This window comes from Leptidea sinapis, chromosome 6 (genome assembly GCF_905404315.1).
Source record: "Leptidea sinapis chromosome 6, ilLepSina1.1, whole genome shotgun sequence".
Taxonomy (NCBI): Eukaryota; Metazoa; Arthropoda; class Insecta; order Lepidoptera; family Pieridae; genus Leptidea; species Leptidea sinapis.
Window position 1 is genome coordinate 14,207,875 of NC_066270.1, and position 16,914 is coordinate 14,224,788.

Below are 16,914 nucleotides of genomic sequence, written 5' to 3' on the forward strand. Positions count from 1 at the left end.
ATATCGGCAATACAACGTTTGCTGGGTCAGCTAGTGATCTAGATAAATTAAATGATTATTCCACGACAAATCATCTCTACCTTAACTTCAAAAATGTCATGTTATCTCATTCACTAGGAAACAGAACAAGATAATCTTCAATTATAATCTAGGTAGTGTAAGTCTTAAAAGAGTTATGGAATCCAGAGATCTTGGAATTACCCTAGATTCAAAGATGCATTTTAATATACACATTAATTATTTATTAACAAAGCGTTTAAACTGCTCGGCTTTATATTTCGTATAACAAAATCACTTAGCCTTCTACTCTTAAAATACTATATTTCTCGTACGTAAGAAGCATACTTGAATTCGGTTCAGTTGTGTGGAGCCCGTAATATCAGGTTCACGTTACTAGAATTGAGACAGTTCAAAATAAATTATTGAAACAACTTGATTACCGCACGGGTAATGTATTCTAAGAATGTCATGGTTCTTCTAAACGTCATAATATCCCATCACTCAACAGTCGGCGTAGATATTTAGACACCATATTCGAAAGTCGACTCACCTTATCTAATCACTAAAATAAGATGAAGAATTCCAAACAAATCATCTCGTTCCCGCAATTTATTTTCCATAGATATATGACATACCAACTATGCAAATAATACTTATTTCAGAACAACCGTTAACTAGTACAACAGCACTCTTTTAGAAGTTGATTCATGATGAATTCGATCAAAATTTATGAACGATGCGTGACTTGAACCCGCGCCTCTCGGCTTTCGTCCGTGCACTCTTACCAACTAAGCCCACCCTTGGAGTGACGCATGGACTGTAAATCTTGGTATGTCTTGTTCAACTCTCAGGTTGTGGCGCGGTTACGAGTGCCGCATTGTTCATAAATTTTGGTCGAATTTATGAAAAACGAATCATAGCGGAATTTACACCCAACAAAACTCACAACACTTGGATTGTCTTAGATTATTTATACGTTTAGATAGACTGTGACAGCTGTGAAGACGTCGAAAAAAATAGCGGTGAACTGCTATTTTCAGCAACGCACACTAACACAATAAAATAAAATATTGTCATGTACCAACTCAATGCAAATGTATTTATTTTCGTTTTTATGGTTATGTATCAATGACACACAATGTTAAAAATTAATAAGTAATCAATATTTGTTCCAGCACAATGGCAACCCTAACTTCCCGGACGCGGACGGCCACTCGTGTTTGTTCTACGCGCGAGCTGCCGCCAACCACTTGTCGGGTATACCCATTCAATACCCGAAAAACTTACAGATCACCTGCCCCTTACACCCAAACCCACCTACAGCTGGCTCGGGAGCCAACTCCACCAGTTCCAGCTCTAGTGCAAAGAGCAAGAATCCCGAGCCGGAATGCAATTGTATTATATTCGAACTGTTAAATGCACAGAATGCGTCGAACGCATTAGTCGACATTTTGATAGGGCTGCAGAATAACCAGTACATGAATAACGGCTTCGATCTAGCTATGGGAGGTTTCTCCACCCTCGGACGACCCTCTCTAGGACCGAACCTCTCATTAACCAACGGCAAATGTGGGAGTATTGTTTAGTCTTGTGTCAATTACGACTCTGAATTGCATAATAATAATTGTTTAATTGAAAGTTCTAATCATCACAATTTTAATATATTTAGTCTTAGATCATTTATACGTGACAAGTGTGAAAACGTCGAAAAAAAATTATAACGGTTAACCCATAGTGTTAAACAAATCGCGAGAGTAAGACGTAGCTTGTCACTCAAGTAATAAATGTGGCCTGTTTACATCGGCTGTCTAGCCGCAAGAGGTTCTATCTGGACGTATAAATTATCTAAGTCTGTAGTATTTTGAGGTGTGAGTTAAATTTTTGAATGTTGAATAATTATGTAGTTACCAAACACCGAGTATACAGTTTTAGTGATATTATGAATTAAGTAATGAACTATGAAGATTGTTTGTGCTTTCGTTAAAATCTCATCTAGTTTTAGTATGAAATATCAGAAATCGCTCCTAACGGATGCTTTTGGAACAAATTTTTATTACAACCAGTTATGCTAGAATGTACAAACAGAATTTATATAAGGTCTCACAGTCTCATTTAATACTACTAATATAATAATCTCCATAGCATGCTTTAAAAAGTTTTCACTTAAAAAATGTGTTTTTTTTTTTAACTTTTTACAAAGATAATAATTAACAAATCTGAGACTAGATAAAGAATGTAAACAATTTGTTATGTTTTTAAAGTGATAACCCTCACTTCTGGGATTAATGAAAAATAAAATTTGAAAACAAAATTTTATGAACGATTCGCGACTCGAACCCACGACCTCTCGCGTTCGATACTCTCAGGTTTTGTGGGTTGTGAGAGTTGAACAAAGCATACAAGATTTTATGACGATACGTCACTTGCACGGAACGTTTTTGCGTTCCGTGGGTTCGATTACTACATCGTTCATAAAATTTTGTTTTTGTAAACAAAGTTTCAGGACAGCAAAACATTTTTATTTGAATAAATTTTATACAAATTTTGGATTCCCTATTCTTATCACTGTCGTCTCAATGTTTCGCCGGAAGTGTCCGAATCAGCCGTATTTAATGACAATTTAACTCAGTAACGGTCGGTTTGTTTACAATCTTTATCTTGTCTCGTTGGCCTATATATAGTATACCTATACAGTTTTCCTGTATTATATCAACAATACTAAACATTTGATATTACAGCTGAATTGTTTCTTCTATATTCTATAAAAAAATTGGTGTTTATTATTAAATTACAAAAAATTTAAGAGTTTGTTCATTATGGCATAACTGGGTGCTTTCATCACGTCGCTAAATAGAAAGAAAAAAACGTAGATACGCGCATGTACAATAACATCACACGTTTATAATCACAGCAAAATGTTATAATAATATTTCACAAATCATTTTGAATTAAATACTTTCGGTGCTTGATATTTTGTTAATTATATTGATATACGTAAGTATATGTAAATATACTACTGTAAATATACTCTAATATAATGAGAATTTTTAGTTACTTTGAGTTTCTTCAATGATGTACTTAAGTTTCTTTAATTAAATATTTGTTTCTATTTAATTCATCTATTGAAATTTAATTAGGAAGGTACTTGAAGTTATATAGCCGCGTTAAATATGTCACCTCACAGATGACGTATAGACCAACAGCGATTCAGTAGTGATTTAGTATCAAATTAGAACAGCGTATAGCAACATAATTTAAATCGGCTTTACTGACTGTGCATCGGAGTTGGTATCCACTAGTTATGGACCATTCAGAGGTCCTTTTTTATGAAAATAAGGGAAGGGACGAGCAGGATGTTCAGCTGATGTAATTGATACTCCCTGCCCATTATAATGCAGTGCCGTTCAGGATTATTGAAAAACCTAAAAATTCTGAGCGGCTTTACAATTGCGCTCGTCACCTGGAGACATAAGTTGTCAAGTCTCATTTGCCCAGTAATTTCAGTTGCTACGGCGCCCTTCAGACCGAAACACAGTAATGTTTACACATTACTGCTTCTCGGCAGAAATAGGCGCCGTTGTGGTACCCATAATCTAGCCGGCATCCGGTGCAAAGGAGCCTCCCACTGGTCCTTCATCAGGGTGAGTATAGCAGGTTCGTTATTACGTCTCGTCTCATACGGCAGATTTGCGCTCGTAGTGCGCGGCTTGACAGGGCGGGGGGCGAGATGTAATCGCGAAACCACTACACTCACCCTTTTTTATGACAATAAGGGACGAGACGAGCTGATGCTAATTGCTCCACCCTGCCTAGTGCCGCTCAGGATTCTTGAAAAAACTTAAATTCTGAGCGGCACTACTTATCACATACTAAATGTATGGGAGTGTTAAATTTTAGATACTTCTAATTTGAATTTTAAACAGTAATAATAATAATATGTATATGTCTGACAGAGGTTTTAGCAAGGAATTAGTACTTATAACATTTTTAGTACCTTCTCATGTAGATTTCTATGATGTTATCGAATATTTTTATTGATTGGTCATTGAGTTTATTTAATTTTACACATGAAATAAAAATTAAGCAGATTAAGATCCTTTGCACTGAAAAATTAAATCCGCGCTCGAATTAGCTAGTGTATTATAACGTATAGGTTACAGAGATATCATTATAAAGTAAAATTTAAAGGGTGTTTAGGTAACGGCTATGAAGTGCAGTTTGCACGTTTCGACTTCAGTTATTCAATCTGTTCACCATCAAAGAATATTTAAATAAAACCATAAGGGTGATCATTCCCCTGTTCAATATAAATACTTAAATAAACAAACAGAGATACAACAGTATATATATATATATATATATATATTGTGTAGATTAGTAAATTTTAATGAGTTACAAATAATAGATTAGGTAAATTATTGAATTAGTATAAAAGATCTCAGCTCAATGCTATTTGTAGGTTAAATTTAGAGTAACTTATGTGTAGTATAGGACTTTGTTCGATTAACGCGAGTTTTAAACGTTATAGTAAAAATTATTACATTAATTTACTTAAATGCAAATTTTAACTAAATATTAACATTAATTATTCCAATGTTTCGAATAGTTTGCAGCTAGCGTGGTCACGGACGTCTGGCGTTAAGAGTATTCGAGAGCACGGAATGAAAAATATAAGTGGAAATTGCCTTAAACTTCCTTACTTACCTTACTTTAAACTTACCAGTGTCGCAAACTCACACAAAAAGAAGTGAGAGTTGTAGAGACTGCGGATGGAAGTGAAAACTTAGAAATTTTAGTAATAAAATTGGAAATTTCTTAATGTTGAAAAACAAATTATTTCATATATATCTCATTGATCTTTTTACTAAAGCAATTCAATTTCACTTATAAGATATACACAGCACTAATGTTGCACAATACCTCAGCTGTATAGCTACAGATATACTGCTATAAGCATTTCGGTGGCGCGAACTCACGAGATTTCACCGATCCAAAAGCGTCTAACTTTACATATTTATAGTTTAAATTAATTATTTATCGCGTGCGCCATTCATGAGCATGTCGGTGACGTGACCCCATAAGATTTACGCAGCTAAATAAGTTTTCACTTCAAAAATGTAAAAATTGCACAATGAGATATCATATCGCCAAAAATAACTAATCGCGACTCGCATAATCAATAATAATGTGACGTACGAAATCTGTGTGGCAATTCCACTATTTGTATTATATATATATTCCGTGCTCGAGATATTACTTGTCCAAATTGTTGAACATCTATCTGTTACCTGTCACTTCTGAGGTGCTAGTAATGTCAACCTCGGTCGCTGCGAACACGATAATTCCGAACTTAAGAATATTGAAAGTTGGAATATATAAATAATGTTAAAATTCAGTTATTATTTTATTTTCAATTTAATAACACACTTTTTAATTATTTTACATATTATTCACCGTTTTTATGTGTGTTTGTCTGTTTATCTAGGGCGTTTAGTATGGTTTATACTTAATTCTAATTAATTAAATTAAAATTGTGACATTCTTCACAAGAAATCGCAATACCCGACAAGAAATTATTAAAATTCTAGTGATATTATTGTAGATGAATTTCTTACAAAACAATTATGTATATATCATAAATAATATGGACTATTGTCACCGAATACTGGCACAAAAAATGTTACAGTGACGTGTTAACATCTGATTGGATAAAATAACAATAATGTTCATATACTAGAATTGTCAGAGATAAAAACGTAGAAATAATCGTCTTCAATTTTATAGTTCAAATATAGTTCTTTATGAAAAATGTCGGCAAATATTTATGTAGCAACCAACTACGCGCGCAATTCATTTCATCATTATTTTAAAGTGTAAATAGCATCTCTTTACAAAACTCTTCTTTTCTTCTTCAACATTCCAATAATTATTAGTTTTGTATTTATTTTGACCCGAGTTTTAAATGTGATATACTTACCGCGGTATTCATATAAACGAAATGACAGTCCACAGGAAGACGTCATTAGAATTTATACGAATACGGCCTTAGGGTTTTCCCGATGTAAGCCAAATGTACTGAACCCTTCTGTGCCTACTATAGGTAGTATGCTTTTATATCTTAGATTTAGCATCATATAAAATCGTAGTTTTATATTTGTCAATAGGTACTATGGATAGATAAATCGCGGGATTTAAACTTCTTTCACAATTAATAAAATGATATATTATTACTGAGTACATGGGGTGAATTTTATGCATGATGTAAGTTGCCTATGTAAAATGCGACAGTATGAAATTAGGCCGTAGTCAATGTTGCTGTTTAACACTGCTGAAAAAAGAGCTATTTGAACCAAGTCGGGGAGACTAGACATAAAATTGCAATCAATAGGTCGCTGGTTCAGATCCGGCTCGAAGGACCAATGTCCGGGGCTGGGGTAAATTTTATTAATGTTAGCTACAATGGTGGGATGATTTTCTATTGAAAAATAGGATTAGAGATTGAATTCATTGTTTGTGTAAGGATTATAAGCGAATGAACTTGTTCTACATCTGTAGGCTACGGCTAAGGCCTTGTTCCTATTTAACGAACAAGAACGAAACCGAGCGTAGGATCTTCTTTCTCTTTTACTCGTCTTCGGTGAAATTTCGTTGATTATCTTTTTTTCCCCGTGACGTCACCTGAACTGGACATTAGAATTAAATAGTTACTGTTGTGCATTTAGTTTCATAATTAAGGATAGACAAATATAGCTTCCCGGTGTCAAGGCTTGGAGCCGGTTTTAAATTTAACGGTTATTACCGGTGAAAATCGGTTTTTAAATATTGTATGGTTCGTAGTGTACCTACGAAACAAAAAATACCTCTGCCTTTATTAGTTGTTTATAAGCCTAACAAAAAGTAGACCCGTACGCTCATTGTTGCGATGTTTTAAAACTATTATTAGGTAAATGTATCATAAAAATTTAAACTAAAGTCTAAAACACTACTCGGCGATAAAAACTGTTTTAAACCGGTTTATATTATGCCATTCAGAAACCGTTATATTTTGGTTAAAAAAGAACAAAACTGAACAAAAGCATTTCTCTGTTCTTAACGTTAACCGGTTTTTTGTCGGTTTCCAAGCCTTGTACTATGTATCGAAAAACCCAATCCAAATTCAACATATTTTCTCATATTTTATAGTTATTAGTAGACAATTTAAATGCGTCTACTGATCTCACCCAGATATCGAGTGAAATATTGTAATTAGGTGTAATTTATCGATTGAAAAAAAAACCGTATGCAGTATTTAAAAAAAAAATTGTACAGTAATTATGATTTTGATGTAACATTTTATTTGTATATTTGACATTATATTTTATGAAGTAATTTTGTTAAAAGTTTATTTATATGTTTAATTTCGTTACCCAGAATAATATTGTGCTTATATTTTTAAATGGCATTGTTTTCTATTTTATTTTGTACCTATTGTATAGGCCAAAGAGCTTGAATGTAAATAGTCACGCACGTTGTCAGTAATGTTGTAACTTGAACTTCGTTATTGTAATAATTAAGAGATTTGTTGATGTTCTTGATCTTGTGGAAATAAAGTGGAGTTTGACACGATATTGGCTTTTATTTCACTTTCGTGATCCGTTAATACTGCATTTATATTTTTGGAGTTTATTAGAGTTTCCTCCTTAAGGATTGATTTTCATAGAAGGCGATCGGTATGAGAAAAATATGATAGTAAAACCTACTCTTCAAATGGGATAATAACGTTTTTGGTGCGCATCATTTCTCGCGCACCTTTCACTTTTCAGCTGTGTGTGCGTGTGTGTATATATATACTTGTGTGTAGTGTGATAGCTTACGCATGTAGTATAATATACCTATTAGGATGTGTCAAAATGTAACTTCCTTGATGGACCTTTTAAAATTGGAATTTTGGATTCCGCTTTTAACAGGAGTTGTGTTTGGGCATTTCCTGACATATTTTGAGCGTTAAGGATTTATCTGATTTTTTAATTAATACGCTTTTATTAGCTTCTGCTGTATGTCTCCTTGTAACCCACTCCATTGGACTTGATTTTGTTTAGTACCCGTTCAAAGACAATCGTCCTTAAGGAGTAAACTCCAGACGACGCATGACGTCGGAGCTGACACGAAAAATTTTTTAAAACATGCTTTAAGTGATTATATAAATACAAGGAATCATCGTGATGTATGTGCTACAACAAGATCCCAGAAAATGTTGAAAACAAATGTATTACGAAATTCAAAAGAATTGTAAACAAAGACGTTTATGTGGTAAAGGTTACAATAACATAAATTACTTTATATTATGTTTTTAAAGTGATAACCCTCACTTCTGGGATTAATACACAAATTAAATTTGAAAAAAAAATTTTATTAACGATACGGGACTTGAACCCTCTCGCGTTCCATGCGAGTGCTCTTCCAACTAAGCTAACCGTTTGAGTGACATAACGTCATAAAATCAGATAATCGGACGACTAGACACTTCGTATATTTTTTCTTGAATCTGGGTCATCTACGTCACGTCACTTCCGGGCGCGATCTCGAATTATCAAACACAGCATAATATGCAAGTGTTTATAGGTATACAAAACGCAAGGCAAGCTGGCGACTGGCGCGCTCGCGGTTATAACAAACTTTTGATGTTGTTTGTATGTGGTCACGTCGAATTAAGTGTAGCGCGCGATACATCGCGACGTCAGGTAAGTTCAACAAGTTTGAACTTATCCCTAGAAACGATAACACATTTTCATCACCTTAATTTTATTGCAGTAAAACCTTTTGGCGCACCGTACACACAGTTTTTCGTATGTAAGGATCCGTCACGTTCTGAGGTGAAAGGCTCGGGTGAATTCGGGACCGCTGAGTGTACGAGAGAGACAGATAAAATAAAGCATAAAAAGCAATTCCCTTAGAATTCTGTTTGATGTCATTTCTAATAAACAAGATACTACTACCGCATCGGAAACAAATGGCGCTCTGAGAGAGAAGAAGCTGCGCAAGAAAATCCCCATATTTTTTTTTGTGCTCTTTTTATTCAAATATACAATATTGTATTGTCATTGCTTTTGCTATAAAATAATCATAATCTAGTCCCAGGCTGTCGGATCACTTAGATATTCAGCTGTGGAGTTGTAGAATTTACGACAGAGCCATTTTTAATACAACATTTAAATTTATTTATAGATAATGCCCGAAGAGTGACTGGGATTTATTATAAAAGTGTATATATAAAATAAAATAAAATATAATAAAAAAGCCTTTTATTCCCATACTAAATTACATAATTACACAATTAAGTTAAGCTAAATTTAAAAATTAAAACAAACTTATAATTATTGTTAGTAAACTTAACTTAAGACTAATATTGTAAGAATTTAAAAAGAGAATAGTTATGTTAGTTTTTTTTTTCTATTTCTTAATAATAAATGTTTAATTAGTAGTATGGGCCCCTCTTTGGGTGAAGGCCTCCTACATTTTTTTCCACACTATTCGGTCTTTGCCCAATATTAGCCAGTCTTTTCCAGCGTATTCAATCACATCATCAGCCCACCTCTTACACGGTCTTCCAACTTTTCTAATGCCCACCGGCCCTTTCCATTTCGTTGTAAAAATAAAAATAAAAGTGTATATATATACCCTTAAAGCTATTATGTATCTAATGAAGCCTACTAGAATTAGTTACAAGCAATCCCTTATTTCTAGTGTTATAATAATGAAAATTACTATTAAGAGCAAAAAGGTGACGATTTTTGTGCAGATACAGTCAGCTGTTCTTCGCTGTTGTGTCGCTGTGTTTTTATTATATTCAATTAAAACGTAATAATTGTCATTTTTAATTTAATTATTATTATTAGTACGGAATTATATTTATTATAACAATCATTTCAATATAAAAATAACAATTATAAAAACGTAATTGTTGTTATTATTTCTTATTTTAGTTAACACACACTTCTATCCTTTGTAGAATACGACTACGAAAATAAATAATTTGATTTATATAGAATTATATAAATAATAACATTAATTTCCTTCTTTTTATTTCTCATTTATTCTACTAATACGATCCATAATAATTCTACAAAATATATCTTTTTTATCTATATTTTATTATGACATTCAATATCAGTGCTTCCATCTTTTCAAACCCCTGACAACACGTCTCACCCTTGCAAATGCCTGGCAGCCAATCACCAATGTACGAAGCCACACCTGAACCCGTCAGGACGTCCGCGCGATTCTACGTGAACAAGCATTTATGGTTATGTCTCCTATTAGAACTTAATAACTAATCCCGATATACATAGTTGATTCGAACTTCATGCTAAAAAAGTGTGTGCGTGTAATCTTAACGCGCGATTGAAGTAAAACTTAATTATAATTAGCTTTAGGAATAATTAACAGATACTTTTTTGCTTATCTGAAAGCTCATAGACAAAATATTATGTTATTTTCGTTTGCCCTTGTTTGTACCACCTATTCTAGGACATCCAGTATATAACAAGAATTTTCTTAAAAAGTTGAAAGACAAGAAGATTTATTTTATACCATTAAATATATACTTACATTAATTAAAGCCGTGTTATTAATAAACAATTGAATAAAAATAATCAAATTATTAATATCACACATATCAATATAACGTTGTTATTGAATATTAACGAATATGGCTCTATGAGCTCGGACCTTTTGCCTGTCCGATGGACAAAGAAAAATTAACGAATGTCACAAACGTCAGACTGAGACTTATTATTTATTACAAAGTAGTCATAAATGAATAAATACACTTTGAGATTTTCAGAAAATATAACTGAGCAAAAGGAGTTAAAAATGGTACAAATATTTTACACCCCGAAACAGCGCAGACACAGGAATCAAATCAGGAGACAACAGTCTCAGATAGTTTAAATAAATCATTTTTGACTGAGAAAAAGTATCATGTTACTGAAGTAAAGCAGGACAAGAGAGCAATTCCAAATAATCCTAAGAGAGTAGTTGAGGGCAAAATCCAGAAAGAGGACCTACTGAAGCTTAAATCTAGAAAAAGGATCGTGATTATTGCGGATGAGCAAGGGAGAGGTACTCAAAGAATATTGCAAAATTTGACTGGGCCCATGTATGAGGTCACTTGTTTTCTGAAACCAGGTGCAAAATTAACTGATATACTTCTTTCCGAGACAAGGTTGATGCAAAGCTTAACAAAAAATGATGTTGTCATTATAATAGGAGGCACTCATGAAACTAATCCCTACGATTTTCAAGAATAGATTTTTCTATTATAACACACATACAAATATTTTAGTAAATGAAATACCCTATAATAGAGCCTTAAATGAAAATAAGTTAAATTACGATTTAAGATTTATATGCGGAAAATTCCAAAATGTATCATTTGTTGACATGGATTATAGTAGAAGAAGAATGAAACGAAGTATGCAAATACGACATATATGCCAGGCACTCATAAAGGCCTTAATATTTTACGCCTTGAATATCGAAGCAAAATCGACAGTTATAAAAAACAAATAAAGAATACGCAGAGGAATATTAAAAATACAGAAAATAAAGCTACCCAAACTGAACATGGACAAAGTGAAGGTGAAAACGGTAATGAAATACAAGAGGAAAAGGATGATGCCAAAAAATATATTCTTGAAATAGAGAAAAGTGGAGCTAACGGAAACAGTGCAGAACCTAATAATTTTTTTCGAGTCTCATAAGTTATACATATTACATCAAAATATTAATGGACTTATTAATAAATCTGAACAGCTGGTAGTACAACTCGACGAATTAGAACTTAGCAAAAATATTTTTATAGATGTACTTTGTTTTACGGAACATAATTTAATTGAACACGATTGTGAGCTGCTTAGGATATCAAATTTTCGCATTGCTTCTGCATATTTTCGCAATAATAGAAGGGGTGGGTCAGCCATACTTGTACGAAATTGGGTTAAATTTAAAGAGTTAACGGATATCACACGCTTAAGCGTACCAGGTGTTATAGAATGTAGTGGAGTCGAACTAATAGATTAAAGCACAATAGTAATATGTATTTATAGACCACCAAAACTCGATAAATTTACCTTAGACACATTTTTTGACAGTTTATACAACATACTTAATAAAAATTGCTTCAAAAAAAGGAAAATCATTATCTGTGGTGATATAAATATAGACGTGTTAAAAAATAATAAAATTACGCAAACCCTTAATGAATTAGTACATGGTTTTAATCTTAAATTAGTACTTACACAGCCAACGCGCTTAGTAAGTGGCACATGTATCGATAACTTTTTGACCAATATTCGCAGCTATAGCTGTTCTGTTGAAGAACTGGCTCTATCAGACCATACAGCACAAATTTTCAGCTTTACTGTTAAAAAATTTAGTCGGATAGAATACTGGTTTATTTTAAGAAGAGACATTAGCGAAGAAAACTTGAGTAAATTTAAGGAATACCTAAGTAGTATTACATTTTCGGATGCTTATGAAACATCTGAACCAAATGAAGCATACAATAGATTTTTCGCAATGTTCTCACTTCTTTACTATCTCTGCTTTCCTTACATTAAAATAAAAATACAGTCAAATAGAAAACCAAAGTGGATATCAAAAGGAATAAGACAATGTTGCAAAAGGAAACGAGAGTTACTATGGAAATATAGAAAAAAACCTAATAATAAAAATAAACAAAATTACAAAGTGTATGGAAAACGTTTAAAAAATATCATCAAACTAACACAAAAATCCCAAAATGATTATAAAATAAGAAATTCGCATAACAAATCTAAGACTACATGGGACATAATAAATGAAAACAGATTTAAACTCAATAATTACAAAATTGAACGTATTAAAAAAGGCAACGAAATAATAAGTGACCCCTTAGAGATTGCACAAGCTTTTAATGAACATTTTCTTAGTCGTAAAATTTTGTCAACAACTAATGAAAGAGCAAACGCTAACTGGAACAAGCCGAATTCAATTTTTATGAAACCATCATCGCCTACTCAAATAAATAATATCATAAAAACACTAAAAAATACAAATAGCACTGGGTTTGATGAAATTTGTACCAAAGCAGTAAAATATGTATCTGATATAATATCGCCAGTTTTGTGTCATATTACAAATCTATGTGTAGAGAATGGTGTATATCCAGATAATTTAAAAACTTCAATTGTGAAGCCACTCTTTAAAAATAAAGATAGGGAAGACATGGACTGTTATAGACCAGTTACACTTATACCAATTTTCTCAAAAATAATAGAAAAGTATATTTGTAATAACTTAAACGATTATTTTGAAAAGAATGAAATATTAACCGAAAAGCAAAAAGGCTTTAGAAAAAATAAATCAATTAATTTAGCAATATACAATTTCTTGAAGGAAGTCATTACTAATGTAGATAAAAGAAAGCATGTATGCGTACTTTATATGGACCTCACTAAGGCATTTGACTATGTCGACCATCAAATATTATTGAATAAGCTAAGCGTGTACGGGGTTAGAGGAAACAGCTTATCACTTCTAAAATCATATCTAACGGGGAGGCAACAAATGACACAAATAGCGAGGTTAGTACGGCATGATAAAACAGAAACACCATATATATCGGAGTCAAAAACCGTAACCACTGGAGTACCGCAGGGAAGTATATTAGGTCTATTGTTGTTCATAACATATATAAACGATTTCCCTACGGTAACCAACCATGAGATGATTTTATTTGCTGACGACAGCACAGTGATATTTATAGGTGAAAATTTAAATTCTTTTGAAAGTGACATTAATAATACTATAGGCAATATTATAAACTGGTTGACATGTAACAATTTAATCATAAATCTTGACAAAACTAGCATAATGACATTTGTAAATAGACGCAATAAGATAGCATTGAACATTAATTATCTAAGTAAAAAAATATTGATGATTGCCTAAATTGGAAAACCCATATTGAAAATTTGTGCATGAAGCTAAATAGATTTTCATTTGCATTGCACATGATGTCTAAAGTAGTAAACCAGTCCGCAGTGTTAGTAGCTTTTAACGCATATGTCACATCAAATATTCGGTACGGGATCATATTTTGGGGAAATTCCACAGATAAGGATAGTCTTTAAATGTCAGAAAAAATGTATAAGATCTATATTTCATTTAAGCCCTACTGATTCCTGTAAACCATATTTTGATAAATTTAAAATACTTACTTTCCCGTGCCTATATATATATGAAGTGCTAGTATTCATTAGAACAAATGATCAACTATTTAGTTACTCTGATAGTAAACGCAGAAAAAATAAAATATGTTTCACGCAGCATACAACGGCACTTTTTGGTAATAGTATATTTAATATGGCTCCTCAGCTATATAATAAACTACCAGCATCATTAGCGGACCAAAACTTAAATATTAACTCTTTTAAAAATAAAATTAAGGAATTTTTAATGACGAAGAAATATTATTCAGTTAAAGAATATTTAACAGACATGAATGTATAGTCATTAGAATAAGTTAATTCAGATATTTCAAATTAACATTTTTAGTAAGCAAATTTTTATTTTTCACATTTTTATAATATTATGGTGGATAGACTTTTATGAATAATTTGGTTTTTATGTTGTATGTTTTTCACGGTAAACTTAGAGTAAGAATTGTAAAATATTATTTTTGCATGCCTACCCGGCAGATTGTTAGCACCTATGATTATAATGTAACACCAATGTACCCACTCAATCTATGCAATTAAATGACTTGATTTGATTTGATTTGAGCAATTTGAAACAATTTTTTAAACCATTAAATCATAATGGTTAAAAATTGTTTCAATTGACTTTTTTGTGCCGGAAGTACTAACGTTACATTCGCCAGAAAAATATTTTGAGCTACCCTCAAGTCACGCCAAAAGAAGTTTTACTTCAACAAGAACACTAAAGACTTTGCTGTATGGGTATAAATCCTTTTCTGTCCTAGTAATAGACAAAGAAACAATAAAAATAAAACTCGAGAACAACCGAGCCTAAGTTATTATGCGGGTTAATTCCATTTACAATTCATCATCTTCGTAAGTTCGGTTACAGACTCTTGATCTGTTTAAAATTAAGATTTATTGACGCACTTCGTATCGTGTCATGACCACAAACTAGACCCACATAGGATTGGCTAACAGTATTTCCTTCATGAAAATTTCATTATTATTCTTTCAGAGGTAGTATGAGTATTGCTTGATAGTGGACTGTACGAATGTTGCTTCTCGTGGCTCATTAAATTTTGTATATTAAATGAAGATATATATGGAAGTAATACAGTGATACCAAAACGTTCAACTTGTGACTTTGTAAGCTGTTTAATGGTCATTATCATCGTATCAGCCGGAAGACGTCCACTGATAATATTAAGAAGTTCCAATCATCTCATCATCATCATAATCATATCAACCGCAAGACGTACACTGCTGGACAAAGCCATCCCCCAAAGATCTCCATAATGATCAGTACCGCGCTACCCTCATCCAGGTTGGATGAGACATACCGATTGCTACTTGAATGTAACTTCCTATCCCACCACAGTCACCTCATTGAAAACAACATCTAAGACACGAGTTTTATCATAAAATGACTAATAATTCTCATCATCATATCAGCCAGAAGTCGTCCACTGTTGAACAAATGGCCTCTCCTAAAAATCTCCAAAATAATCGGTCTTGCGCTACCCTCATCCAACGTATTCCGGCAATCTTGACCAGATCATCGGCCCATCTCGTGAGGGGCCTACCAACACTGCGTCTTCCAGTACGTGGTCGTCATTCAAGGATATTGCTGACCTAACGGCAATCTGTCCGTCGAGCTATGTGCCGTGTTTTTTGTGTACGGCTTTTTTAGGAGATTTTATTCAGGTTGATTATAACTGACACTAAAAAGTAATAAATAAAGATAATTAAAAACAACGTTTAAAAAAACCGACTTCAAAAACTGAAATGTTTCAAATAACAAAAAAAATTATTTAATACACCTTTACCTTTAATATTAATAAAATGCTATTATTTATATGCGCTACCTATTTATAGGTTTTATGTCGGTGCCCAGGCTTAAACAAAATAAAACCTTAATATTATAAACAGCTTACTTACTGTAATTATTAAAGTTGTGTGGCCACGCGTGTCTGACCGCTTGGGTTGTTTTGTTCTAGACGAAGCTATCCCGCTCAAAGTCACGCGTGGCGAGTGTAGGTACTTACTATTACATTTGGCGTGGCACCGAGCTCAACGCTTCCAATATGTACCACATACAAATAATAGTATTTTATTAATATTAAAGGTAAAGGTGTATTGAATATAATTTTTAGTTATTTGAAACTTTTCAGTTTTTGAAGTCGGTTTTTTTAAACGTAGTTTTTAATCTTTATTTATTACTTTTTAGTGTCAGTTAATAATTATAATATATAATCAACCTGAATAAAACTCCTAAAAAAGCCGTACACAAAAAATAATTATATTATCATCGAGGTAAACAAAGATTTTCATAAAAAATGTTCATAAAATGAAAACTACTGGGCCAAGCTATGTAAAATTTTTATGAGACCAAATGGCATCTATTCTGCATCGAAAAAAAATTACGTAAATCGGATCATAAATCTCAGAGTAATCGGTGTATATACATAAAAAAATACCGATCGAATTGATAACCTCCTCCTTTTTGAATTCGGTTAAAAATAATCCGCACATTTGAAGAGGTTTTTATTGTAAATAAGATTTATCATCTAATATATTATTATTCGCAACAACTTCTTTACAAGTACGTGAATAGCGTACCGTATTCGTTGAAAACTTGTTGATCTTAGACGAGTATCTTGTCAGATGTGAATTGAAAAAATAACAAGTTAAA

General features: G+C 32.5%; 1 protein-coding gene across 2 annotated transcripts in view; it reads left to right on the forward strand.

The window, feature by feature from the left end:
• LOC126964970 (centaurin-gamma-1A) overlaps positions 1 to 7,605 on the forward strand; it is a 241,009-nt gene extending 233,404 nt beyond the window's left edge. For both annotated transcript variants that reach the window (XM_050808333.1, XM_050808334.1), the window contains exon 15: positions 1,176 to 7,605. In XM_050808333.1, coding sequence (XP_050664290.1) covers positions 1,176 to 1,586 — 411 coding nt within the window. In that variant the 3' untranslated portion in view covers positions 1,587 to 7,605. The remainder of the gene's footprint in view (positions 1 to 1,175) is intronic.
• Positions 7,606 to 16,914: the final 9,309 nt, after the last annotated feature.